This window comes from Candoia aspera, chromosome 16 (assembly GCF_035149785.1).
Source record: "Candoia aspera isolate rCanAsp1 chromosome 16, rCanAsp1.hap2, whole genome shotgun sequence".
NCBI classification, from domain to species: domain Eukaryota; kingdom Metazoa; phylum Chordata; class Lepidosauria; order Squamata; family Boidae; genus Candoia; species Candoia aspera.
The window spans coordinates 6,011,604-6,038,757 of record NC_086168.1 but is presented as its reverse complement, the minus strand read 5'-3'; the positions used below and the strand labels follow the sequence as shown (position 1 = coordinate 6,038,757).

At 44.9% G+C, this 27,154-nt stretch overlaps 1 protein-coding gene across 2 annotated transcripts; it reads left to right on the top strand.

Moving 5' to 3' along the window:
- Nucleotides 1-1,702: 1,702 nt before the first annotated feature.
- Nucleotides 1,703-27,154, top strand: LOC134506349 (discoidin domain-containing receptor 2-like). 2 transcript variants are annotated; one of them, XM_063316514.1, is made up of 17 exons: nt 1,703-1,961; nt 9,309-9,444; nt 10,585-10,687; nt 11,350-11,578; nt 12,534-12,681; nt 13,317-13,422; nt 15,645-15,831; nt 16,020-16,266; nt 16,761-16,865; nt 17,780-17,940; nt 19,197-19,392; nt 20,951-21,195; nt 21,349-21,470; nt 21,959-22,156; nt 23,097-23,331; nt 24,194-24,343; nt 25,204-27,154. In XM_063316514.1, the coding sequence occupies exons 2-17, from the start codon at nt 9,378-9,380 to the stop codon at nt 25,351-25,353; spliced, it is 2,649 nt and encodes an 882-aa protein (XP_063172584.1). In that variant the 5' UTR covers nt 1,703-1,961; nt 9,309-9,377; the 3' UTR covers nt 25,354-27,154. The 2 variants fall into 2 exon arrangements, with proteins under 2 accessions (XP_063172584.1, XP_063172585.1); XM_063316515.1 differs by lacking the exons at nt 1,703-1,961; nt 9,309-9,444; nt 10,585-10,687 and having other exon boundaries at nt 11,468-11,578; nt 12,499-12,681.

Sequence of the window (27,154 nt, the reverse complement as noted above, 5' to 3'; positions counted from 1 at the left end):
GGTGCCTTGAGTGAGGACAATGGGAGTTGTAGTCTGAAAGGAACAAGTCAGGAGTGTTTGGGACCAGATAATTTGGTAACAAAGGAATTAAGCAGTAGATCTTGATATGTTATCAGCTTCCCCTTATTTCTGTCTGTGAAATATTGTGGGTGTTGGAAGTCCTGGCAAATCCAGCATGCCTCATTTGCATGTGAATTAGCATGTAAATTGAGTTGTCCCACAATGCAACTCTGAGGAAGCTGTTTGTTGCCACTCCCACTTCCTCTTTCTCTCTTCCCCCTTCTTCTACCCAGGGAGAAGCAAGCATGCTGCTCTGCTCTCCATTCATCAGGGCCATGTGCTCGGGCCTTGATGAAGGATTCTGCCCCTTTCTTCCACGCAGCTCTTGGCAGCTGTAGGGCTGAGAGTTTAGGGCAAACTAAGTATTTAGAAAGAAAAGAAGAACAAAGGAACTTCATCTTTTCCACCAAGATGGATGTAACAGAACAAGCAACAATGAAGTCAGTAAGAAATTCTTTTACTTCTTAACCTGATATGTCTAAGCGTGTGACTCTTTATGCTTGGGAGAGTTGAGTGTGTAAGATCCACAACCTGTGTTTCTCTGACATGCTCACTGAAGCTATTTTAAAGATCATTTTCTTTTTCTGGGCCAGCTTCTCAGCTGTGTTATAAGCTCTGCTCCATTTCAGTGGTTCTAACAGGCCACTGAATTGGCTTCAGTGGGAAATATGGAAGGAACACACTAAGCAGATGATTCAGAGGCAATTCACAGGTTCTCACTGATGTGTGGGCAATCGACCAAGCCAACCAACATATCTATGCACATCCTTATTTCAGCCGTTCCGGAAGTCACTTCTGAAAACATCATAGCATGTGTGCTTATATTTTAAGTGTTATAAATAACCTTAGATGGGGCTGTGAGGAACTAAAGTGGGGCTTTGTGATTCTTTGAACCCAACCCCTTTGATTCAATCACTGCATTCAGTGGGCCGTGCAAACTTCACCAGACCCTGAGGGTGTAATCGTGAGTGCGTTTCGCTGGAGTCACGGAGTTTCAACATTCAACCTCTATCCTAGAGAAAGAGTTGAAACTTAAAAGAGGGGAAGACTGGCACTCACGCCACCCCCTGCCCCCCCCCCAAAACCCTAAAAGGGTATTCCCAAGAGCAAAAACAACGAGGAAGAGGACTTTTTGAGGAAAGGGTTCTCCCCAAAGAATATTTGCAAGGCGGACATTTGAGGGACCACCCCGTCCAACAGCAGCAGTCTCCCCCCTATCTCTGAGCCCCGCGCTTCTAGGAACTGCTCTGGAGTGACCCACGGCTTCTAGCAGAAGGGCAAAAGTTCAATTTCCTTGCCTTTTGAAAGCCGCAGGCCCGCCGGCCCGTTGGCGCCTGTGTTGCGGCTTTGCATTTCTGTAGGGTCAGCAGCATGGAAAGGGAGAAGGGTGGGGGGGGACCGAAACGCATCTCTCCGCCCCCCGCCCCGCCACCGCCGCCTTCGTCCCCTTGTTTTCTTGGCATTGTGGTTTTCCTTCTTTGCATGCAACGCTTGGCCAGCCTCCAGTCTGGCCTGAACAACAGTGGAAGCAGCTTGGAGCAGGAGGGGTTGGAAGGGGAAGGAGGAGGGGAGAAAGCAGAGGAGAAGGCAGCTTTTGGCTTTGCACACACACACACTCACACTCACACACACACATCTGCTCTTTTCCACAGCCTCCGTCAGGGGGTTGCCATAGATACTGGCGTGACATAGGAGCAGGAGAGTCTCCAGGGCCTGTGCGGAGGGACGGAGCAGCCAGGAGGAGCCGTCTTGCTCCGTAGCAAGTTTCAGCACTGCTGGAGAAGTTGCTCGCCAAGAGAAGGGATGGTGGGAAGTGGAGCCCTGCTGGATCCGTGGCGGTGAAACGCCTGGGCTCACCCCACCATGGCGGGGGTGGCACAGCAGCTAAGCCAGCCAGGGAGGTAAGGCCTCTTGCACGGGGCGGCAAATGCTCCTTTGAGCCTTTCTTTCTTTCTTTCTTTCTTTCTTTCTTTCTTTCTTTCTTTCTTTCTTTCTTTCTTTCTTTCTTTCTTTCTTTCTTTCTTTCTCTCCCTCTCTCCCGACTCCCCAACTCCCTGGCAAACTCTTTCCTCGGCTTTGTTGAGTACAGCAACTCGCTGCTCTTCTGGGGGCCACAAGGCCTGGCCACTTCCTCCCCCGGGTGTTTCTGACATCTGTGCCATGGGGGTATCGCAAGGGAAAGCAGAGGGCATGGCCCGTGGGTGGCCGGAAGGGTCCGAAGATGGCTCTCCCTTGTTTCTGGTTTGGAGGAGGAGAGAATGACTGCTTTTCCTCGGTCCAGTTCTATCCTGGAGGAGGAACAAAGTATCAGGGGTTTTGTTTATTTATTTATTTGGAAGCACAAAACAGTGCCCTTCGGCAGCGGGCAGAGGTGCATGACAATTCAGCCGTATATGAGAGAGTGAGAGGAGGGTGTGATACCCCATGGATCCAAAGTGGAAAATGCTGAAAATTCACAAGGAAGAGAAAGAAATGCATTGACTGTCCCCAATTACGTGACCCCCACATGGGTTGGATACAGGTCCCATGCTGCACTTTAGCTGAGGAGACTCATAACTCCATGCATTGGTGATCATGCGTCAGGAGAAGCAGAGGCTGTGTAATGTTTGGCTAAGGTATGCAGAGCTATTGAGACAACATTGCAATGTTCAATGAAGGCTCACAAGCGTTGGGAAATTGATGTGTGGTTTGCGGGCCCAAAATAAAAATCATCACCATCATCCCACCCCTTCTTGCTTTCTTGACAAAGTACACAGCAGGGGCCAGCCAAGGTCATAGGCTGCCAAACTTTCAAAATTTTAGGCACGGAAGGGAAAAACTCCTCTCCCTAATTTTCAAAAGCTTTAGCAAAGGAAGTATCTCCATTTCTTCTCCCCGTTTTTCCTAAAAGGGTCCAACTGCTTAGGAACAGAATCCAGAACTAGATAGTTGCATTCACATGATATGTTTCACCTGATTGTGTGATGACCTCCCATCTGCAGTCAGACAAGATGCTAAGCTTGGTTACCATTAATGGTCAGTTTCCTGGGTTGGACCAACCCAGGCAATTCAGTGATTTGGCAATGATGATTTGGTGAATTGTGGGAATTCTCCCAAGTCGAGCCCATCCTGCGAACCCAGCACAAGAGTCTGGGGCTGATTCAATCTGGGTGTTCTTATGGGTGTGTGGTCATAAACCAGTGATGGTGGTGATGAAGGTTGAGTCTTTTGCTCAAAAGATATAAGAAAACTTCTGCATGAGGTCTTCCTGCTGGGACTCCCTTCTGGACCAGGTGGGAAAGGCTCTGTTAATGGAGAACTCAACTGGTTTTCTCCTCCCTTCTCACCTGCCTCCTGAGGTTAAAAGGATGGTGCAGACATTTCTCTTTGGCTGTAAACTAACTGTCCACACAACACAGAAAGACACCCATGGAGCGAAATGGCTTTTTAATGGCAGTTTGGGTGGGGAACAAGAAAACCCCAAGAGGCCATAAATCTGTTCAAATTAAGAGAACACAAACTTTTTCATTAAAAGTTGGAATGTGATGCTTTAATGCCTGCTCCTGAGTTATGGGGATGGCTCCAAATTCATGACAGGTCAATTTCTACTCCAATTTTTCCTCCTCCTCTCCGTGTTTCTTTCAAATAAGTGCAACAGCTTCTGCTGTGTTCATACAAGAAGTTTAGCCAGATCTGTGAAAGAACCAGTGCTACCTCAGCCAACATCATAATGTGATTGTTATCATTGGTCTGTTCTGGGGTCTGTCTTCGTGGTTTGGTCAAGCCATTAGGCTTGTTTACAGTTTGGCATCTTGTGCAAAGCCAGACAGTGGGGAATTCAGAAACCATGTTAAGTGGGTTGTGCGAAGACTGCCTCAGTTTTCACACTGGCTTATGGCTGGAGGGTGCATTTTTCCTTTAGAGATTGCTTCAGACTGCACCCATAGAGCCACACAATGTACAAATTGTAAAGCATCTTAGGGATCATCTAAATCCATCAGGAATCCATTCAACCATCCCTGTTTTCAAATCTCCAGTGAGGGGAAATTGCCTTGATTGCCACTGATCAAGGCAAACTGTTTCACTGTTTAACAGCTCTTACCATCAGGACTTTCCTCCTAAAGTTCAGCTCCTAAAATATGTTCTTTTTGATTTCAGCTTGTAGGTCCACATCCTCAGTTTCAATAGAAGCAGGTCCACCTCTTCTTCCCAATGGTAGCACTGTAGATATGTGCATTCAGACTTTAAATAGGATGGATGGATGGATGGATGGATGGAAGGAAGGAAGGAAGGAAGGAAGGAAGGAAGGATCAGAGAAGGGAGGAAGGAAGGAAGGATCAGAGAAGGAAGGAAGGAAGGAAGGAAGGAAGGAAGGAAGGATCAGAGAAGGAAGGAAGGAAGGAAGGATCAGAGAAGGGAGGAAGGAAGGAAGGAAGGATCAGAGAAGGAAGGAAGGGTCAGAGAAGGAAGGAAGGAAGGATCAGAGAAGGAAGGAAGGAAGGAAGGATCAGAGAAGGAAGGAAGGAAGGAAGGATCAGAGAAGGAAGGAAGGAAGGAAGGAAGGTTGGTTCTTCAACTCCTGGTGATCCATCTGTGTAGTTTTCTTGGCATCAATTTTTGGAGCAGAAAATTTAGAAGTCTCATGTAAGGTTCATATTGAAGTGGGGGGCATGTCCTCTTTCAAGTGAATATATGCAATCTTCCTTGATGTGGCATTCTGACAACCATATCACACCAAGGTTCAGAACTCTGCACCATTTGAGAAAGCAAATCATTTCAGATTTGGGGTGGGATTCGTGGTCTGGAAAACTTAAATTAAGTCCTAAATCAGCTTAGTGGAGCTAGATTCTCTTTCAGGAGTAACTTTAGGGTGGATTCCCACATGGTAATACAAGTGTACAGATGTGAAAATTCACAAAAGTATGCACCTGTGTTTTTGGTTTTGTGTGAAAATCTTCATTAGAAAGTGGCTAAATTCAGACGACATGCATAATCTGGGCATTTAAGAACCAGTGTGTGTGTACACGTATGTGAAAGAACTGGGAACATGAGGAAGAGTTACAATTGCATGATATTGGGTAGGACTCAACAATATGTTTTAGAAATACGCCAAATGTCTTTCTACCAACAGCATTTGCAATTGTTTGGGCTTCTGTTCCTGGTAAATTATTTCAATAAATTTCGTTCTGCTTTTAAGGAACACCTGGTTGGAGGGGGGGGAATAACATGATTTTTTTCAGTTAGGATTAATTCACACCTTAGTCTCTTGATCTGTTCTGTAAGGGTGAGAAACCAAGGCATTTAAACAAATATGAATTTATACACTGTGGCTGTTGTTGGATGGATGGAGACAGACAGGTGGGAGGATGGAGAAAGAAAAAGGTAGATGGATGGATGGATGGATGGATGGATGGATGGACTGATAGAGTGAGGGATGGATGGAAAAGACCCTGATGCTGGGAAAGACTGAAGGCAAAAGGAGAAGGGGACGGCAGAGGATGAGATGGCTAGATAGCATCACCAATACAACGAACAAGAATCTGAGCAAACTCCGGGAGACAGCGGAGGACAGGAAGGCCTGGCGTGCTGTGGTCCGTGGGCTCACGAAGAGTCAGACACAACTTAACAACTGAACAAAAACAATGAGGGATGGATGGATGGAGACAGACAGACAGATGGGAGGTGGAGAAAGAGAAAGGTAGATGGATGGATGGATCAATGGATTGATAGAGAGTGAGGGATGGATGGATGGATGGAGATTGATAGAACTATGTTCAATTTAGTAGATAGATAATAGATAACTACAGTCACAGACAGCACAGAAACAGAATAAAACAAAGTTCACAACCCACCTAGTGAGGACCACTTGAGCTTTAAAATAGGATTATGAACATTGTTTAAATACAAAAATATAAAACTGGGTTTTAAAAAACCTAAGCTAAGGTAACTCTTGTAATGAAAAGTATAGAATATAAAACAGCCACTGGCTGGATTAAACAAATTTAGCAAGTCACAAAATCAATCCGATTGCTATAAAGGAAAAAAGAAAAACATACAAAAACTAGCGACATCAGTTAATCCGACAAATCGCCCAACGAAAGGACAGTTAATGCCTTTCAGGTATATCCTCTGAGTTGACCTTCCTCCTGTTTTTTTTGTTTTTGGTTTTTTTAATCAACAGCAGACAGCCCTTCCAGCAAATCGTTACAGCCAACAGCAGGGTGGGGACCCTTTATCGGCCAGGGGGATAGAAATATCGTGGGAGCAGCATGATGTCAAGAATTGGACTGCCCTTCCTTTTCCAGAGAAAAGGAGCAAGTTTTGGAATGCAGGAGGAAAAATATCCCTGGCTGGAACTATCTGTGAAGGACAGGATATTTGGGGAGGGGGGGAGGGGTCCAGCCTCCGCTCAGATTTCTTCAGGCCGGATATGGAAGCCTTGCAGGCCAAATCCGGCCTGTGGATCAGAGATTTTCCATCAGTGCCACATAGGATGGCAACAGAACAAGAATTTGGGCCCTGCGTCTTGAAAGCACATCCCAGTTTTCTTCGGTGAGATGCCGTTTTAGCCCTGTCCTCTTTTATTTTCCCACCCTCTGGCAAATGGCCCATGCAGCCGGCAGCTGAATGTTGCTGCCCTGTAACTTTCCCATAATACCTCTGGAGAGGCATCGTTGTGGGGCATTATGGGAGTTGATGCAGAGTCAGTCTTTGGTCTCGCTGCTTTGAGTCCCATCAGCAGAGAAGGGGCTTTAACTTCTTTTAAGGCAGAGCCTTAAAAGGGTCCTCCTTTTGATTTTTTTTTATGAAAGGCTTTTTTGAAAGGAAGATAAAAACTAATACGAAGTAAGAAAAAGGGAAGAGAGAAATTAGAAAACTAAAAGTGCAGGAAAGCAGGGAAAAAAGCAAAAGAGAAAAAGAAAAGATAGAAAAAAGAAAGAAGTGGCTTCTGATCTTCTTTACAGCAGTTACAAGTACAATTATAAGTTTGCCTCTTACTCTATGGTTAGAACAAAACTCTCTTCTTTCCATAATCTATCCTGTCTGATCATCAAAACCATACATCGTAAGTTCATTTTCCAGTCAGCCATCAGTGTAGATATTGTCTTTTCTCTGATCAAAGGAGTCCATTTAGCCATCTCAGCAAGTTCCATCATCTTCACCAAAGCGTCCTGCTTTGGAGAAGCTGACATTTTTGAAGAGGAACAAGCAGTGGCTTCTAACTGGAGAAAAAGCCAGGGAAATGGGGGAATGGAGCTGTGAGCATGGAAACCATTTGTACAAGGGGCTCAACGTCGGGGGGTGGGGTGGGGGAGGCAGGGAGGTGCATGGATCTTGTTAGCCAACAAAGGTCTGAAGATGGAAGCAGAAGGCAGACAGATGGTGGGACTCTCGTTGTCTGCTTCCTTCCATAGACAGTTCTCTGAGGAGAACTTGAGCTGCGGGAGGCGCAGACAGAGTTGTGAGCAAGACGGACGCGTGTGCAAAGCCTGAGCAAGAAGGCAAGGGAGCATGGCACCTGAAGGAGATCAGAGTGTGGACACCTGTGCCCAAGAGGGGGAACCCAAAAGTAGAGGGACAGGAGGAGGTGAGAAGAGCAGGTGGGCCTTCTCTTCTCCTTGCAAGTGATTCCCCAGTCCAGAGCAGCTTTATGGCCTTCGCAAAGCTCGCCTGCCTGCCTTCTGCTATCACCAGGTTCTGCTGTAATATGGTTTTTAAATATACGGTTCTACCAGCTGTTAGCAATTAGTGATAGGATCCGCCCTGGGCCCCCGGCAAGGAGGATTTTAACGCTTTTGTGCTAGGCTATCCGAAGGCCGGGGAGGAAGCTGAATCCTTTGCTTTCACCTTGCAAACTTGGTTGGGGCGGAAGTTTGGGGCTAGGCCTGCATGCCCAGAAGACAGCAAGGCGAAGGAATTCCATTGTGTTAAGATGCGCCGGGAAAAGGCGAGAGGAAGGACGTGGAGACTTAATTTCCCCCAGGATAACATTTGCAGTTGCCATGAGCTGAAGCATGTTGAAAGGGATTTGATGCCCTGGCCAATGTTTGTTCAGCAAGCTCCGTGGGGTGTGTGTATGTGTGTGTCTTTCTTTATGGGTTTCATTAGTCATCTCTGCCTGATCAAAGAATGCATGGTGCAATTTATCAAAAGGACCAGCCATAACTGTAGGAAAAGGTAATACGTTTTTAAGTGTTTCATTATTTCTGTACAAAAGAAAGAAGAAGAATTAAGAAGGGCTATCACACTACACAATGGACGGAAGAGACGCTTAGAGGGAGAGTAACCTCCTCAGTCAGAACGTGGATCCTCCATGATCTGAAGCAGGATACCGCTAGAAACCCAACAGTGCCAAGAAAGGAATCATGGAGGAGCTGATGGAACCATTTCAGTAGAAGTCTCTATGCCATTTAACAACAGCAACAACCAAAGGCTTTTAACCATAGTTCAGGTAGACTTCCTTGAAGTTGGAGTCTCCAGACATGTTGGCTATCCCCAGTCTTATGGCCATGCTAGGAAGGAATTATGGGAGTTGGAGTCCAATGTATCTGGAGCTCCTTTTGGGAAGGGTGTTTTAGGGACTGAACATATAACTTCTCTCTAACTGCCCCACGGAATTGTGAAGCTAATTCTCAGCATGGAATTATTTTAGGCCATTGACAGACCAGCCCTCGGTAGCTTGGAGTGATCTGGCGTCAAGTGCTTCAACCCATCCTTGGTGTTGGGGCTCAGAGAAGGGTGACGATGGGTTTGGGGTCCATCAGAACCTCAACCCTACCTCAATTCACCACCAGCACACCGTTTCCCAGCCCCAGAAATCACTTCTCTTGGAAGCAGACAGGATGATAGAAGACAACATTCAAATTTAGTTTTCCCTCCTGAGCCAAGAATTTCTTTTCTCCAGTAAATTTCTTAAGTAAAAGAAGTATAGTCTGGCATGGAGGGAAAAGATCCTCAGAGCCCTTATGGAGAGAATAACCACCTCAGTCTGAAGATGGAACCTCTGTGAACTTCCTCCTTCACTGATTGATCAAAATGCTGATCAGCTGCAAAGGGGGGCTGCCAACAATTTCACCTTCTAAGAAATGCGGACATGATTTCTTTTGTTGATCGAATGGTGCATGGGAAGGTTAGGTCATCAAAAGCACTTTCTAAGCCCAAAGTCCCTCTTCTTGGGTTTCTGAATCTTACAGACTCACCCAAGTTTCTGGGTGCACAGGCTGATGCAGACAATCCAGTTCTAATCAAGTCTTTTCTCTCTTCTCCAGAAACATGAATGGCAGTGACTGATAACCCCAAAAGCCGCTCGACGGATTCCCAGGTTACCTTCCCTAAGGATGTTCTGCTTACCACTTCTGCTCTTAGCTGGATTCTCACCATGCTCGGGCTCCGAAGTCAATCCTGGTACGAACCACATAACTAAACAGGAATGGCCCTCCTTTCCCCAGCATGAAGCATCTGCCGGTCCATTTCTACTCAGTCCATCAACAACGTTTTCAAGTCTGCACAACCAGTGGGCATACATTTGATGGGCAGTTATGCATTTTCCAAAATGCCATGTCTGCAGTGTTGATGGTGGGAGCGTTAAGGCACTCATCCCGTAAATCTAGGAGATGTAGAAAAGACATCAGAATTTGGGAATTAATACTCAGCCAATTGCTGTCATGTGTGTTTGCTGAATCCAATTTCCTGTCTCCGGATGTGAATTCCTTAAAAATATGTTTCCTTCCTTCCTGGTCAAGTGATGTCAATATGGAAGAATAGCAACAGCAGTAATTCTTTGTTATCCATTAAAAGCCAAGATAGAAAGTAGCTGCTTATTCTGAGCTGTCCCTGGACTCTTTCTAGTAATTTCACAAGAGATGTTATTACTGTAGAGAATCCATGTGAGTCAATTTCACCAACTTTTACAAACGTTGTCTAGTCAGTTTCTAAACATCAGGACAAAGCTTCTAGATTTATCTTCCTCTGCTTTTATATATATATATAGTGTGTATTTTCCTCCAATAGCCTCTGCTTGTTACCCAGGTAAGACCACGCATTGATATATTGTGCTTGGCCAGAACCCCAAAGGTGAAACTGCCTGAAATGACATTAAAAGGACATGTTAGAACCCGCGTCTATTTTGCAAGCAGGGCATTCATCTGGCTGCTGGACCTCACAAGGATTTCCCAGCAAGAAAAAGCAGCATGAACACCAAACGGCTATGCCATACAATTAAAACAAAAACAAAAACAGAATATCAGACTACATTGTTAGCTTGATCCTGTAGGGCAATATGTTTTCACAACACTGTAATCCTTAAGACATTTATATTTGCAAAATGCATGTTTAGTAAGTGCTAGGGGGTAATAACAAATTTGAACAACATTAGGTCCCACGTTAACATCCTTCATCATATCAAACAAGCTGGGAAAATAAGCACGGAGCTTAAAGGCAGGGAGCGGAGCATTTTTCATTGAGTCTTAAAAAGCTTTGATGAATTGGTCTTCACCTTTTTATCACTGCAAACCTTGTTCCCTTCCCACCTCTCCCCCACTTCAGCAATATGCCGGTATCCTTTGGGAATGTATGAAGGAACCATCCAGGACGAAGACATTACCGCTTCCAGCCAGTGGTATGATTCAACTGGACCACAGTATGCCCGGTGCGTGGCATTTCTCCTCCTTCCCAAAGTTGGCTTTGGTACAATACGTCCATCCCCATGTGGGGAGGCGATTTGCTCTCCCCCTTTTGGCAATGCGTTTATGCACACAACGCACTCAACCAAGTTAGTTAAGGTAGAGGACAGAGGGAATGGCCTTGAGGGACAGGCGGAAGAGCCGCTACCAAGAGGACGGTCAGATAAAAGAGATCAGAGTCCAGAGCAAGAATGTAATGTGAGAAAATGTCTCAGCCCCCTCCTCAATTCTCACGAAGAGTGGGGAAGCTCATTCAGACTTGCAAGATTACTATAGCGTTAGAAAAAAGTAATCTTCACCTATTGCTTTCCTAGTCTGGTCTAACTAAGGGCTGACCATTAAGGATGTCACAAACCACATTAAGCCAGATTAATATTCATATTGGCTCATTTCTTCTGGGTTAGCGGGTTGGATGAACCTTGCCAGTTGGGTTCAATGCATTGCGTGAATGCAGAACATAGGTTATGCAGTAACCAAGTTAAGGGCAGGATGTAAAGGCAGCTATGAAGCCCAGCCCTTGCTCCACAGGGTTCCTCATTCCAGTTACCATTTTGAATTTGCTCATCTGGTCTTTGGGCTACGGGTTCTACTCTCTCCCTCCATCTCTTCCTGCCACACGCTTGCTCAGGTTGCTCAGAGAAGAAGGTGACGGGGCCTGGTGTCCGGCAGGACTCCTGCAACCAGAAGATGTGCAGTTTCTTCAGATAGATCTCCACAAACTGTACTTCATCACGCTGGTGGGGACACAAGGACGGCACGCCCGGGCTACCGGGAAGGAGTTTGCCCGGGCCTATCGGATCAACTACAGTCGTAACGGCGAGCAGTGGCTCTCCTGGCATGATCGTCACAACAGGCAGGTGAGACACTGTTAGGGCAGTTGCAAAGAGGAAGAGAAACTGAACTCTGCAGATACTTGTCCAAAAGCTATTAGACCTCATTAAAAAAAAAAGCAGGCGGTGGAGGAATGAATCTTATTGATTACTCACCCAGATGAGTCCTAAACTCACTGAACTCCTGCCCACAAATCCTTTGCTCCCTTGCCTTTGCGTTATTCTCTACAACTGTTTGTAAAGGAACCATTCTTGGTGAAGCTGTAGTAGCTGTCACAAATGCATCACTGTTTAAAGAGCCTGGAAAACAGGAGCAAGAATAACTTCATCTATTTGTGGGAAGGAATTAGTGAAGTTCTTCCTGCAACTGCTCTAAGCTGTAGCGTGGTTTGTTTCATTTTGCCTGAGCGTATTTTAGGAGCTAGATGGGTGGCCGTATGAACTGGATTAAGGAACAAATAAATATTGCGAGAATCCAACTTCGGCGACTTGTAAACCAGGGTCTATGGCTTAGTTCGTCATGCTCCCCCAGCCACATGGCATTTGTTCAGTAGCCCAAGGTGTGGAACCCATCTAAGAGAAGGCTGATTTGGAGATGATTCGTTATGGGCATTAGGAACCAACAAAATAACAGTAGTGATAGGGAAAATGTCATCAAATCTCTAATGGAGACTCTAAAAGGTTCTCTTACATCTTAAAATGTACTTAAGTGCTTGCGCACGCACGCACACTGTGCACAATTAGTCCTAGCCATCTCCACGGAAAAAGTTCTCAGACATTAGCTGATGGCCAAATCCTTCCTTGAGATCTTCACAGCAGCCTTCTCTAACCTTCCCAGATGTTTTCAGCTAGGCTTGGGGTTCCAACAAGACTACCTCAACCAGGTAGACTCAAAGCTACCCAAATAGACTATGGGATTCCTCTTCTCAAGATGCACAATTCTCCAGGTCCAGTGACTCTAAGACGGCCAAATCCCTTCCAGGTGATCCAAGGCAACACAGACACATACGAGGTTGTTCTGAAAGATCTTCGCCCGCCCATCATTGCTCGCTACATCCGAGTGATCCCAGTGACCGAGCAGCCCATGACTGTTTGCATGAGAGTAGAACTCTACGGATGTCTCTGGTCTGGTAAGGACTTACACATTGACTCTAGAGGCCTTGCATGGCAGGGGGATGCCTACGTGGACCAGCGTGCCAACAGATATCTTTCTTGAGGTCTACCTAGCTCACAGTCCACCTGGGAACATTCTTTTAGTTTAGAAAAAAAAATATGATCTAGTATCATCTCAGTCCCCCAATAGACTTTGCGACTGATGATCTCCATCAGGAGCTGTATAGGTCACTCCTGTATGGTAACCATTTTGTGAGAGTGCCCAAGATTCCAAACGTATCAGTTGCTGAAAAAGCATCGCTTTCCACAATTCTGAAAGATGTCCCATGGTACTAGAAGAGGGAATGGCCATCTGATTCTCCAGTATGCTGTTGGCCAGTGGATGGTGCCACCTTCTCAGCAGAATTTAGCAGACCTCAATAGATTCCATAAATCTGCTGCTCTGCAGCTGTTGGCTCTTCAACACAAGTGTAGATTGAAAAGCTGTCAACTTCCTTATGCTTGCCAATGAGGTTGAAAGCCTCACATGGTCAGATGAGCTTTTGGGATGTGCTGGGAACAGGATGGAAGAAATGGAAATAAGAGCTCTGGTAAAACATGTAGGTGAAAGGGTTGTGCCCTTCTTCTGATGCTCAGCCATCTCCTTTCCTAGATGGACTGGAGTCCTACAGCATGCCTGAAGGAGAAATCATGGCGGCCCCTGGCAATCCTATTATTTATCTGAATGACTCAACCTATGACGGTTACCAGGAACGAAAGTAAGAGGGGGCCAATGGTAACATCTTCCTGTCACGCCATTTATTACTCTCATTAATGGTTGCAATATCAGGATAGTTCTCAAACATCAGTTTCCCATGGGGTAGCTTTCTTAGTTTTTTTCACAGCAAAAGCAAAACAGTGGCACCTTCAAGGCCAACTGATCTGTTACATCAGAAGCTTTTGTGAATCCATGAAACTTAGGCAAGAACAGTATGTAAGGGTTACTAATGTCCTTGTTCTTCTGAACCGCACTGATAACTCTCTTGGTTCCTTCAAGTTCCATGAGGTTCTATGGTTCTCTGTTGTCTTCACTGTCCTCCAGCAAAGGATCTTATCGCACTTTAAATACTCACACATTTATCAACTACGTTTTTGTGGTTCCATCTAAGCTTGGGAGAACATATATTTGTTCGACTGTTTTGCAAGATTCTTGGCAGTTCTAAAAGGTCCAATGTCTCTCCCCCCCCCCCCGACACCCACTTCTCTCTCTCTCTCTTTCTCGTTCTTTACTGCCCTGATCAGAATTATTTATTTATTTGATGATGGACAGATGGATAACTTGCCTGAGTGAAACAAAACACCATCTGCTGTTCTGTGAGTACAGAACAGATGTCAAGTAGCTATTGGGACATTGTGTGGTCTTCGTTGAAAGAAAGAAAGAAAGAAAGAAAGAAAGAAAGAAAGAAAGAAAGAAAGAAAGAAAGAAAGAGAAAGTTCCAAGGAAGCTGTGTTTCCCTATCTATATAAGCCATGAGGATTGACAAAATTTGCTTACATCCATTTACATATCTTTTCCTTCTTAGTCACTGGCAGAGGATATGAGTCACATAGTATACAAAAAAAAAAAGGTTTTCAGCAGACATGGCCAAGAGGCCAATTATAAGAATGAAAGCAATGCACATTTTATTGTCATGTAAAAAGCTTCCTGGGGGACGTTTGCCCAATTTTGGTGAGAAAAGAGTTTAATTCTTTTTCTCCCAAATCCAATGCTCCCTCCACTGCTGCATATTAGAATGATATAAATATATATTTCATTCATTCATTCATTCAATCATTCATTCAATGCGTTATCATGATTATAGTTAGAATTTATATACTGCTTTCCATTAAAAATTATAGGGCAGTTTACAGGCTTGAAATAAAATATAAAATCAGCAAAGTATTGACTCTAGAGGCCTTGCATCTCTTGAAGGTGGGAAATCCTAAATATGACGGTGGCAAATAGCAAATAAACTCTTGAAGTAAACAAAGACCTTGGGGATATAAAATGTATACAATATACTAATATACCCCTTGGGGATATAAATGTATACTAAAGACTTCTGCAGGAGAATTTCTTGCTGGGTTCAGTGAAAAGCCTAGAGAGATGCAGTTGAAGATGATGAGATCCAGAACAAGGGATCTACAGCACATCTGAAAAATTACTGGGCCCTTTTTCATCCACTCCATTTTAAGTAGGAATATGAACCCTCTTGTGGAATCACATCAAGGTCCATCCTAGTCCAACATTTCATTTCTCTCAATGGTCAACCAGATGCCCCCGGGCTGCTTACAAGCAGGAGATGGAAACATGCATTTCTCCCACCATTGTTCCTTTGCAACTGGCATTCAGAATCAGCTGCTCCCAGCCCAGAGGTAACATGGTGTCTTCAAGACCAATAGTCCTTCATAAACTCATCTTCCATGGAAGTATCCAATTCTCTTTTAATATAAATGCAGAGGAATGCTACCGGATGAGCCCAAAGCCCATCCTGGTCCCACATTTTGTCTGTCAGAGTAGCCAACCAGATACTTCTGGGGTCTCACAAGCAGGAGATGGAAACATTTATAGTACTTCTCCCACCACTGGTCCTTTGCAACTGCTGTTCAGAGGTAGGCCACCCTCAACTAGAGGGAGTCATCAAAATTAATAACCCTTGATAGACCTGTCCTCCCATTAAAAGCCTCATCCAACTTAAGTGACATCACCATGGGAATGGGACTTAATATTAAGTGATTATCCATTTTTGAACCTGTAACTACCTTTTAATATATATATATATATATATATATATATATATATATATATATATGAATGAATGAATGAATGAATGAATGAATGAATGAATGAATGAATATTTTGGGAGGGAAACGGAGAAAACCATAAAGCTCCAAGTAACATACCTATCACCTAGATGGCATCTCCAAGAATTCTTCTGAATGAGAAATGCTCTCATGTCAGGCTCCTACATGGTGGGCTGGGCCAACTTACAGACGGTGTCCTGGGATTGGATGATTTCACCAAGAGCCACCAATACCGCGTGTGGCCAGGGTACGACTACGTCGGCTGGAGAAATGACAGTTTCCGGAATGGCGTCGTGGAGATGGAGTTCCAGTTTGACCGCCAGAGGAATTTCACCTCCATGAAGGTAGAACTTTCTCCTGGTGAACATTTTTGAAGCCTCCCTTTCTGCAAAGCCAGGTTGAGTAAGATACATCCCCCAGTTGACCTTTAGCACATAAATATTGAAGAGGGGCACACCACTCCCTGTCATGGAAAACAAAACTTGTTACCTGATGGTCGCCATTTTCTTTCCCCTCGACGGCTGAATCACAGGTCCACTGCAACAACATGTTTTCCAAAGGGGTGAAGATCTTTGAGAGGGTGGAATGCCTCTTCAAGCCAAGGCTGATCGCCGAGTGGGACCCACAGCCCGTGGGTGTAGACACCGTTCTGGACGACAAAAATCCCAGTGCACGATTCGTGACTGTCCCCTTCAACCAGCACGTGGGCAAAGCCATCCTCTGCCGTTTCTACTTTGCTGATACCTGGATGATGATAAGTGAGGTCTCCTTTCAATCAGGTGAACACCCTGGGCCAGATCAGGGGACTTTTATTGGGATAGGCAACCCACACCCTGTTTTGCAGCACCCTCCAGTGCCTCAAGAGGGCACCACTAAGAATTGACTTCAGCTCCCCACATTTCAGTCCCATTTTTCACTTGGTAGAAAGCCTGTACTTGAGACATCGTGGTAATGTCACTATGCCTACACACCACTTTATTTTTCAGTGCACCCCAGTTCCTCCAGATAGTTACCCAGCCCACTTTCCATGCAAATCACAGAGAAAATAAACCCCCATAATTAATGTTCTATTTTATCCCACCTTCAGGTGACTGCCAGCTGCCTCAGTTTGCTAATAATTATATTATTTATTAACTTTTTATCGGGCTGCGCCTCCCTGGAGCTCAGAGCCTCAATGGGCCCCACTGTTACCAGCCCCCATCCACTGCCAAGTTCCCCACACTAGGACTGTAGGTTGAGATCATGCCTTTTTTCACACTTTTCAATTCTCCAGTCAATATGGATGCTCCTGATCCAATCTTGGTCACTTCAGCTTGGAGCACCACCCCAGAGACATACCTGTCATCAGAGAGACCAAATGCTACAGAAGGGACTTGGGGTAAGAAACTGGGGAGGAATAATGATTTATAAAAGTTACATTGCCAAGTACCACCAGGACCAGGACCGTCACTTCTCACCCCGCATAGAATCAAGGACAGGCTTTCTCCTGGATATGCTGGATTACAACTCCCATCAGTGGCTGTGCCAGCCAGAGATGATGATAGGACCTGTAGTCCAACCTCCTCTGGAGGAATCTAAGTGGGGAGGAGCAGTTTCCTAAAACGAAAAGCAACAACAACAGTGGCAAAAACTGGCCTTGTTGGTACAGCTCATTCAGACAACATGTGGGCGCTTGGGGCATGTTGTGGTTTAGTGTGGGAAGTGTGGTTTATTTGTGGTTTATTCATTAAACCCCAATGAAGCAAATCAAAGCTTAAAACAATTATTGTGAAGCTGTCTGGGTGACTTTGGGCAAATCACTCACTCTCACCTATTCTGTGGGTTGCAGGGGTAAAATTAGGGAGCCCCTCAGGTACATTTTTCCCTTGAACTCTCAGGAAAAAAGACTGATATTAGCAGAATAATTAATATGTGTTACTCTGGGTTAACTTTTGATGTCACACCCAACTTACAAGAGGGATTGTTGTGTGCCACTGTATGTAGTAACAGTGCTTGGTTGGTCTTCCTAGGGACTGTCTGTCCTAAAATGACCATAGAGAACGATCCCTTGAAGAATCTGCCTCAGGTCCATTATGGAGTGCAGGATAGAATGGAGTCTTAAACATGGATCCTTGAGTCAAACAACAACTGCTTGTAGTTGTTTGACTCAAGGATCCATGTTTGCTGGGGATGATTTGGTTTTGATTCTGCTCTGAGGATGGGGTTGGATTTGAAGACCTCCAGAGCTCTTTCCAAGACTTTCATTCTACAGTTGATTGATTTGGACTGATCTACCATGAACCTACTTTACAGGGAGCACCATCCTATCTTCCATCAGCCCCAGTGTTGAGCAGAAGGCAGAGGACTCCAACTCTTCTAGTCTGATCAGTTGCCTTGTGGCCATCATTCTTCTGCTGGTGGTGGTGATCGTTGCCATCCTGTGGAGGCAGTATGCTCAGAAGCATCTGGAGACGGTACCATACATCCCCTAGAACTTTTCCAAGCTTCAGGGAAGGAGTGGGCCCCAATGGGGTTAGCTGTTCTCTGAAAGATCCCTCAGATCTATATTCAGCTCTTAGGTCATGGGTTCTCAGTGCACCACTACTTCATCCTATGAAGCAGCAGGGTCAACAGAAGCAAACTTCTTCAGGAGGGTGGGTGGGATGTCACAACAACCTACAGGGTGGTTTCCCAAAGGGTTGGGCGAATTCAGGGAGGAAGAGATGCTCTCCAGTCCTACAGCCCCCCAACTTTTATCATTTTTAATGGTTGAAATTTTGCAAGATCACCAGATTACACCAGCTCTTGAGGGTTGGGGGAGTTACTGAATCTCCTGCAGGAATTGGAGAGCTTGTAAGGTTTCAGCTCATTTCTAAAAGATTTAAGTTTTTTAATGCCTAGGAATCACTAGGGGTGCAGTGGCGCTGCGGGTTAAACCGCTGAGCTGCTGAGCTTGCCGATCAGAAGGTTGGCAGTTCGAATCCACGGGACGGGGTGAGCTTCCGTTGCTAGTCCCAGCTCCTGCCAACCGAGCAGTTCGAAAACATGCCAATGTGAGTAGATTAATAGGTACCACTTTGGCGGGCAGGTAACGGCGTTCCGTGTAGTCATGCCGGCCACATGACCATGGAGGAAGTGTCTTTGGACAAACGCCGGCTCTTCGGCTTTGAAACGGAGATGAGCACCGACCCCTAGAGTCGGACACGACTGGACTTAATGTCAAGGGAAACCTTTACATTTACCTAGGAATCACTGATTGCTACTGAAGGGATAATTCAGACCGAACAGATCTGTGCTTACCTGCTTCTTCAGAATAATAACATTCTACTTTTTCATCTTCTTTTCCTCCCATCTAACACTGCCATTTCCAGACCCAGCCTTTGGTTTTGTTTCTATGCATCAAACGATTGAATTAAATATTGATATGAAAAAGACATGGAGACAAAATTTAAAGGGTGTGGTTTCCAGATAGCTGCAACTTGGCTGTCTCCTGAATTAATCAGGAGGTTTTATTCCTAAATGAGAAACTTCTGGTTAAACATGAATTGTGTCCTTTGCACACTCTCTTGGCTATTGAAGTCATTCCAGCATAATTGTGCTATCCTAAGGACTGGAAAGTTGGACTTACGTGGAAGCGAATCCAAGGCTTCCTGTTACAGTTTTTCTGGGATATGTAACCCACAGAGTTTTCTTCTCCATGCTGGGAACTCAGCAGCCTTTCCTTTCCTAGGCTCCCCGACGAATCCTGGAAGAGGATGCCACGGTGCGGCTCTCTTTCTACAGCTCCAGAATTGTCGGTGGCCAGACGCAGATCCACCAGACCAACCCCACCTATGAGAGAGTCTTCCCCTTGGATCTGGAATACCACCAGCCTCTCACCCTACTCCAGAAACTGCCAGAGTTATCTCAAAGCGCCGAAGACTCGGGTAGGGAAGTGTCAGCTCTGGCTGGGTCCGCACAACCCATTAAACTTGAGTCCAGGGTCAAGCAAAGAGTGGGAATGTGCTGGGGAGCACCGGGGGGTCCAGAGCATGGTTCTACTTGCTTGGGCCCTACTCAGTCATGAGCATCCTTCACAAGAGCAGCTGGGATGAAGAAAATGCCCACTCCTTGCAAGTCCTTGTTGCAACTGAAAGCTAGGCATGGAGAATGGTTTTTCTTTCACGCATTTCCTTGAATAATTTGCACAGGGCGGGGAGTAGGTCCAGAGAGGGTCATGGATGAGATCTGGCTTTCCCTCACTTTCTGCCAGGACTTGATCTCTCCTCCTTCTTTTTTCTTTCCCATTTTTTTGCAATTTTTCTCTTCTTTTTTTCTGCCTTTCGAGCAGTGCTGTTTCTCTTCCTTTTGGTAAGTGGGTTACCAGGTAAATTTGCAGCCCAGGCGATCAAACGAGGTTGTTTTCTCAGCCCCACCATGGCAGGAATCTTGATAGACCCTTTTTGTTTTCTCAGATGATGTCAGCCCCACTGTGGATAAGCCTCACTTAATTATCACAATTGGGACCGGAATTTCGGTTGCTAAGCGAAGCATTCATTAAGTGAATCAAACCCAATTTTACGGCCTTTTTGGTGGCAGCTGTTAAACAAATCACCGTGGGCGTTAAGTGAACCATGTGGTCATTAAGCAAATCATGTGATCCCCCACTGATTTTGCTTGCCAGAAGCTAGCTGGGAAAGTTGATAATGGCAATCATGTGGCCATAGGACGCTGCGACAGTCATAAATGTGAACCAGTTGCCAAGCACCCAAATCATGATTACGTGACCACGGGGATGCTGTGACGGTTGTAAGTGTGAGGACTGGTAATAAGTTGTTTTTTTCAGCACCATCGTAAGTCCAAACCATCACTAAATATATGGTTGTTAAGCGAGGGCTAGCGGTAGATAAACCAGACCATAAAATCAACCCCTCAGGAAGGCTGAAACTACCTTTATTGAGATTGGCCATAACAACAGAACCTTGCACCTCTGATTAAAAAATGTGTTAGCCCCTTTTACTAGGCAACGGAGTCTACAGAATTCTGTCAAAGTAATCTTCCTTACTCTCTATAGATTAGGAGCTTTCATCCCGAGGTAGTTCTTTCACTGAAACTGGCATTCTACAAAACTGAAACCAACCAGCCAACCAGCCAATCCATGCCAGTTTATCCCCAGCCAAAGAGAAGGGAGGGCTTTTCTCAGCCCGACTCCAAGCATCCATCTACCGTTGATAAAGGCCTGAGCGACTCTGTATGTGGGAAGAGATGCCAGGAAGGGACAACAGGAAATAGACCTGCAGTCAAAACATCTAAATAAGTTCAGGTGCATTTTATGGCAGAATCAGAACGTTTAGGAAAAGAACGCATGAGGCTGGAAGTGCCTTCAGTGTCTTCTAAGGCTGTCTTTGCCTCATCCAGCAGTGGAAGCTGAACGTCCCAGATAAATTATATGGAGTGCTAGGGGTGAAGTTCATTCAAACCCATTTTTCTCCCTTGGCCTTTCAGCCTGCAGCGGTGATTATGCAGAGCCCGACCTCACCAAGTGCACCCCTCACCAGGGATTCCAGAATAACGTTCCCCACTATGCCGAGACAGACATCGTCAACTTGCAAGGGGTGACAGGAAACAACACGTACTCCGTGCCAGCCATCACCGTTGACTCCTTGACCAAGAAGGACATTTCCATAGCTGAGTTTCCACGGCAGCAGCTGCAGCTCAAGGAGAAGTTGGGAGAAGGGCAATTTGGGGAGGTGGGTATATCACATTTCTCAGACAGAGCTAAGCAACCCACGGAGAAGTAGCCCATTCCATCGGCCTGCCCGCCGTTCGGCTAGGTTTAACTTTGCGGATATTTTGTAGCTTAGCCTAATTGTTGCTTTGGGGGTTGGCCTTCCCATGGACAGGTCCACCTGTGTGAAGCTGTTGGTCTTCTGGAATTCTTGGGCCGCGCTTCCCCAGAAGGTTCCAGCCGGGCAATTCTGGTGGCTGTGAAGATGTTGAGAGCTGATGTCACCAAGACAGCCAGGTGAGCTCCAGCAGCAGCACTGATGGAATTGGAACTTGCTCACTCTATCAAAAGCTCTCAAAGACCTGAAGAGATGTCACTGAGAAGCCTATGCATCATTGTCTATCATCCTAGAGTCGAAATGGTCCTAAGTGGTAAGAAGAGAGATGCCGGTTTGATCTTAGGATCAACTTCTTCGGCAGTTGGACAACGGAACCAGTAATCGAAAGGAGTGATAGCTCCTCTTCACTGGATGTGATCAAGCAGAGCCTAGACAGCCATCTGTTGGGATTGTATTAATTGTGGTTGCTTAATTTGATTAATTAATTGTTTAATTAAGTGGTTGCACGAAGGAGGAGGCCGGAGTCCAAAAGCACGCGGCATTCACTTAATGCTTGACCCTTGAACAGAAATATGCTTCTTTCCCCATAAAGTTGGAACAATAACGATGTCTATCAAATGTTTCCCCAAAGACTGGCCATCTATCATTCTTCTTTTACCCTTCCTAGGAATGACTTCCTAAAGGAGATCAAGATCATGTCCCGGCTGAATGACCCGAACATCATCCGCTTGTTGGGTGTGTGTGTGAGGGATGACCCTCTCTGCATGATCACCGAATACATGGAAAACGGGGACCTCCACCAATTTCTGTTGCAACGGCAGAGTAGAAGCGCCTTCACACATTCCAGCAACGTTCCTTGTGTCAGGTGATGGAGGGAAAGGGACACGTTGGCCCAAGACAGAGTTGATAACAATACTTGGGGATGTAAATTAAACAGAAATGCATCCTGGTGATCTTTCTCAACCCTCTAGTTTAGCAGATACGCTCTGTCATCACCAGGAATGACAAAGCTGCTAATTTCAGTCCCATTACTTCCAACCGTGAGCTCCATTTATGCATCAGTTGGAATTTGGAATAATTTGGAAAAGAAATGAAGAACTCCATGCTAAAATCCACCCAATACTTTTAAAATAGGTGCATTTTCCCAGTTTTCCCCTTACAGACTGCATGTTTATGTGTTTGTTTCCTCTCTCTAGACAGATTCATAAGCCCCCACCTTACCCTTGACTTATTTTTTTTTTAAAAACTAAAAACGTGGTTTTTCTCCTAGGCTCTGAGCTAATTTGGATGGTGGGGTTGTTTAGAGTGCTCTTGTCTATATGAGGGAATTTGGATTCTTCTGTATCACTGTAATCTTTGGTTATTTGGATTTTTAATGTTGTACGCTACCCAGAGTTGTTCTGAATTGGGAGGCCTTACACATACAACAAACAAATGAATATGCATTAAAAAAGTGTGCTCTGCACTGCACACTTTTGAAAAATAGATCGGGCTTCCCAGCACCAATCCAGTTCATCTGTAGACATCCCTATTCATTGCCACCCAAAGTCTCAGTGTTGATTAAGGATTGACTTCTGGATTGGTTTCTTAGAACTTCGAGGAGATGACAATAAAGTTTGCGCATTTTCATCTAAGAGCCTATAATTTGGGGGCAAGGTTTGGGTTGTCTTTGCGCAAGGAACCAGAATGTCTGTACAATCTGAGAAGGTCTACCTGGTGGAAGACTCTATTGCACTGATGACAGAGGTCAGCCAGGCTGGGAAGATTCCTTCCTTGATTCATTGTGTTGACTTTCCTTTTCTCAGTTGCCTCCATCTCTTGCTCATGGCAACTCAGATTGCTTCAGGCATGAAATACTTGGCTTCCCTCAACTTTGTCCACCGGGATTTGGCCACACGCAACTGCTTGGTTGGAAATAACTACACCATCAAGATTGCTGATTTTGGCATGAGCAGGAACTTGTACAGTGGCGATTATTATCGGATTCAGGGCAGGGCTGTGTTGCCGATCCGCTGGATGGCCTGGGAGAGTATTCTGTTGGTAAGAAGATGGAATAATGGACCAACTAAAGCTGAATCCTTCTCCTTCTCCTTCTCCATCTCCTTCTTCTCCCTCTTCTTCTCATCCTTCTCCTTTTCTTTTCCTTCTCCACCATCTTCTTCATCATCAATCATCATCATCCCATCTCCATCTCTTTTCCTTCTCCATCATCATCATCCTCTTTCTCCCTTCTTTGAGATCTTTGTGTTTAGAAACTTAGCAACAACACTTGACTTTGAAAACCATCTTATATCCAAGGAAGTGGGTATTTAGAAGTTACTGTATCATCCACCTCCTGGATGGTCAAGAAATGAAGATGGAGAAGGAGCTAATAGTCCTGCCTGCTTAAAAATGTTTCAGAGTGTTAGCTAATGCAACCATCACAGTTCTGCTCCCCAGAATCTTCTGGGAAATGTAACCCAGCATGCCCAGAAATGTCCTTGTGAGAACAGTAGCCCACCTTTCTTGAATGATAATTTCCAGGATTTTTCAAGAAAGAGAGAATTACTACAATTATTAGGTCAATTTGAAATCTGGATTAAGTGGGCTAGGCAACAGCCAATTGGTGAAAAAGTCAGCAGTCCACAGAACAGACTTTATTTCCTTTCTTTTCACTGGGGTATGGTCTCCAGGGCAAACAATCCCAACCACATCCTTCCTGACTCTTCCTGGAGGTGTGCACTTCAGCTCTTAGAATTCTTAGCAAGAACCACATTGAATCAGGGACCTGAAGTCCACACACCTGGAGGATGCCCAGGTTGGTGAAGATTGAGGAAGGACTTGGCAGCTCCTCGAATGGGAATGAGCATGATCCTGAATTGATAGAAGCCATCTGTCACCTGCACCTGGGTTTTTTTTTTAGGGCAAGTTCACCACTGCCAGTGACGTGTGGGCCTTTGGTGTGACGTTGTGGGAAATGTACACCTTATGCAAAGAGCAGCCGTATAGTTGGCTTTCTGATGAACAGGTCATTGAGAACACGGGGGAATTCTTCCGAGATCAAGGTCGGCAGGTAGGATAATTCCAATGGTGCCTCAAACCAATTGAGTTTTTGGGGTCTTCCTGGGTTGCTGAAAAGGACACAGAGTTGGCCAGAGCTGGCTGCCACGTTCTCTTGCATTCTAACCACACCAGTAGTCTGTGTCCTCATGGTGATTTCCAAGCTTTTTTTAATTGTTCAGTTAATACATTTACAGCTCAGTCATACAAAATGGCTGAAGATTTTGAAAAAAAAGGCCATAATCATAAGCCTGATCATTGGCTTTGGACTCCCTAGCTGTTGAGGTCCATCTAAGTGGTTGATTCAAGGGACATGGGGCCTTTTCAGTTCTGATCCCATCGCTGTGGAATTCCCCATTGCATAACACACTCCTTAAGTGTATTTGTAAACAAAAAACTTGGCAGTTTTCATTTAATGGGATGGATTGGCTACCATATTTGGGCTTCAATCCTCCACAAGACAACTGGATGGTAGCCAGAAGGTACAGAAAATCTAACTCTGTGCTGTCATCTAGGGACCATCTGGAGTTTTGCAGCCCATGGGTGCAAAAACCCAAGATGCACATTTTTGATAGGACAGTTTCTAACTGTTGCTGTTTTTAGATCATTGGAACAAAACCCCAAATCTGACTTCCTTCCATTTACATGTTCAATGTATTTAAAATTCAATATAGCTCATGTCAATTACTCTCCAGTTCAGGATTCCATCGTTTTTGATAATCACTTTTGGCCATTTCTGCTAACTGCATGGAAGGCAATTGGAGATGGTGAATGGCCCTTCTGAAACAAATCAAAAATAGGCATGAAAAAGGAATTAGTGGTGAGCAACTCCAAACTCCTGCACTGATATCCCTCTGCTCTTCTGGCCCACAGGTCTACTTGTCTCAGCCACCTCTGTGTTCAAACCCTGTGTTTTCTTTGATGATGAAATGCTGGAGCCGAGACATCAAAGATCGTCCTACCTTTGAAGCAATCCATCTGTTTCTTATTGAACAAATGGATGGAAGTATTGGACCTATATGAGAACATGAGAGACACTGTTGAAAGACCACTGTTGTTTTGGGTTGCCTCTGATTGGGCCGAAGTTTCTCAAGTATCTGTTTGACTCCCTTAGTCCTGTGGGCAAGACCAGATGAAGTCAGACAAACAACTGAAGTAACCATTGAAGCTGTTACCTCTTGGGATTTCTTTGAGATGTAGCGTGGTGGGGCCTTTTCATCATGTGGCTGGTGGCCATCATGAGAAGAATTATGGCCCAAAGTTGAGGTGACTTCATCACCTTGGTGAGAATCCATGTTCTGTACTGTCCTCTCAGTGGGGGCACCTTGAAGCTGCTGCTTTTCTCAGCCACAGTCAAGAGTTCCACAGGGCTGAGAAACCAACATCTCATGGAATAATTTTGCCTTCCTCCCTTGAAATACTGAGAGGATCTTTTGCCTCTGCCTTGTCTCTCCTTCCTAGGAGGGAATATACTGTCTCCAAAATGGGAAAAAGTAATGTTCCACCTCTTTGGAATAGTCAAGTTCTTTGGATGTCTGTCCACCTTTCCTGAAAACCACTTTTGGTACATCCTGTGGGGAAGACACTGTTTTCAGTTGGACCACCAACCACTGTCCTTTCTATCTTTCGATCAATTTGGGGAGCTGATTGATACTTGTGACTTCAGATTCACCAAAAGGAGGCATGTGTGAAGTTTCCCACACTGGATTTACTACTTTGGAGAAGAACAAAACAAAAATGAATGTTAAAGGTCATAAGAAGGCCTTCCAGATATCAACAAATGGAAGGGATTTACTTTGGGGGGAGGCAATATTGTATGAATAGCTGACACTGTGATTAATGTCAAGATGAAGTTGATGTCCTGTAGCCCAAAAGGACTGATGTTCAAATCATGCTGTGTTGAGATTTGTTAAGACACTAAAGGAGGCATAGTCAGCTTTAGAACATCTCACCAGCTTCATTTTCACCCAGCCTACCTTTCCTTTCCTTGTCCCTTTTTTATTTTAAATCCCTTAAACGTCTGCTGCTTTAACGTTTGTATTTTAAAAAAAGTTTGGAAATTAGTCAACCAAGTTTCTAGCCCATCATGATTAAGCTTGAAAATTGGGGGGTTGGGGGTTGGGGGGGATCTTGAGAAAGACTTGGACAAGACAGAACTGGCAGAAGGGAAAGACACCTCAAATGCCTTGAATGTTTCCTTTGCCCCCAAATAACGGGAAGGATCCAAATTCATAGAAAATCACATTTGGCACAGTTTTGGAGTGGGGTCTGTCATGCCAACTGTCCACTTTTTCACCAGACTTCAGATTAATGTGTGGCAAGCTTTATCACTGTTGTGTTGTTTTTTGTAGGGTACCAAAGGCTATTGTTAATTACACAAAATAATAATTGAATTAATTACACAAAATAATAGCTGAGCAAATGTGGGGCAAAACACTTTGGTAAACAGCCTCATTCTCCCAGACAAACCAGGAACTGACATTGGTGGACATGTTGAGAATTCTTCCCTAGAGATCTCTTCTAAACATTCTCTTCCAGAACTACAATTTTCAACTCGAGGAAGGGAAAAATGACTCTTTGAATTGTTTAACCAATCCTATTCACCCTGGCTGATCTGGAAGATCTAAACAGGGTGGGATCTGGTTGGAAGACCAGATGGGAAAACACTGGGCATACGTTTGACGAAACAAACTATGTGGTCATATCTGTGAAACTGGTAGCAGTCAAACTTGACTTAAGAGATTTTACCTTAAGGGCCAAACATTACAAATTATTCAAAGAGCTCAGCTCTTGGGGTTTTTTTTAATTAATACCAAGGGGATGC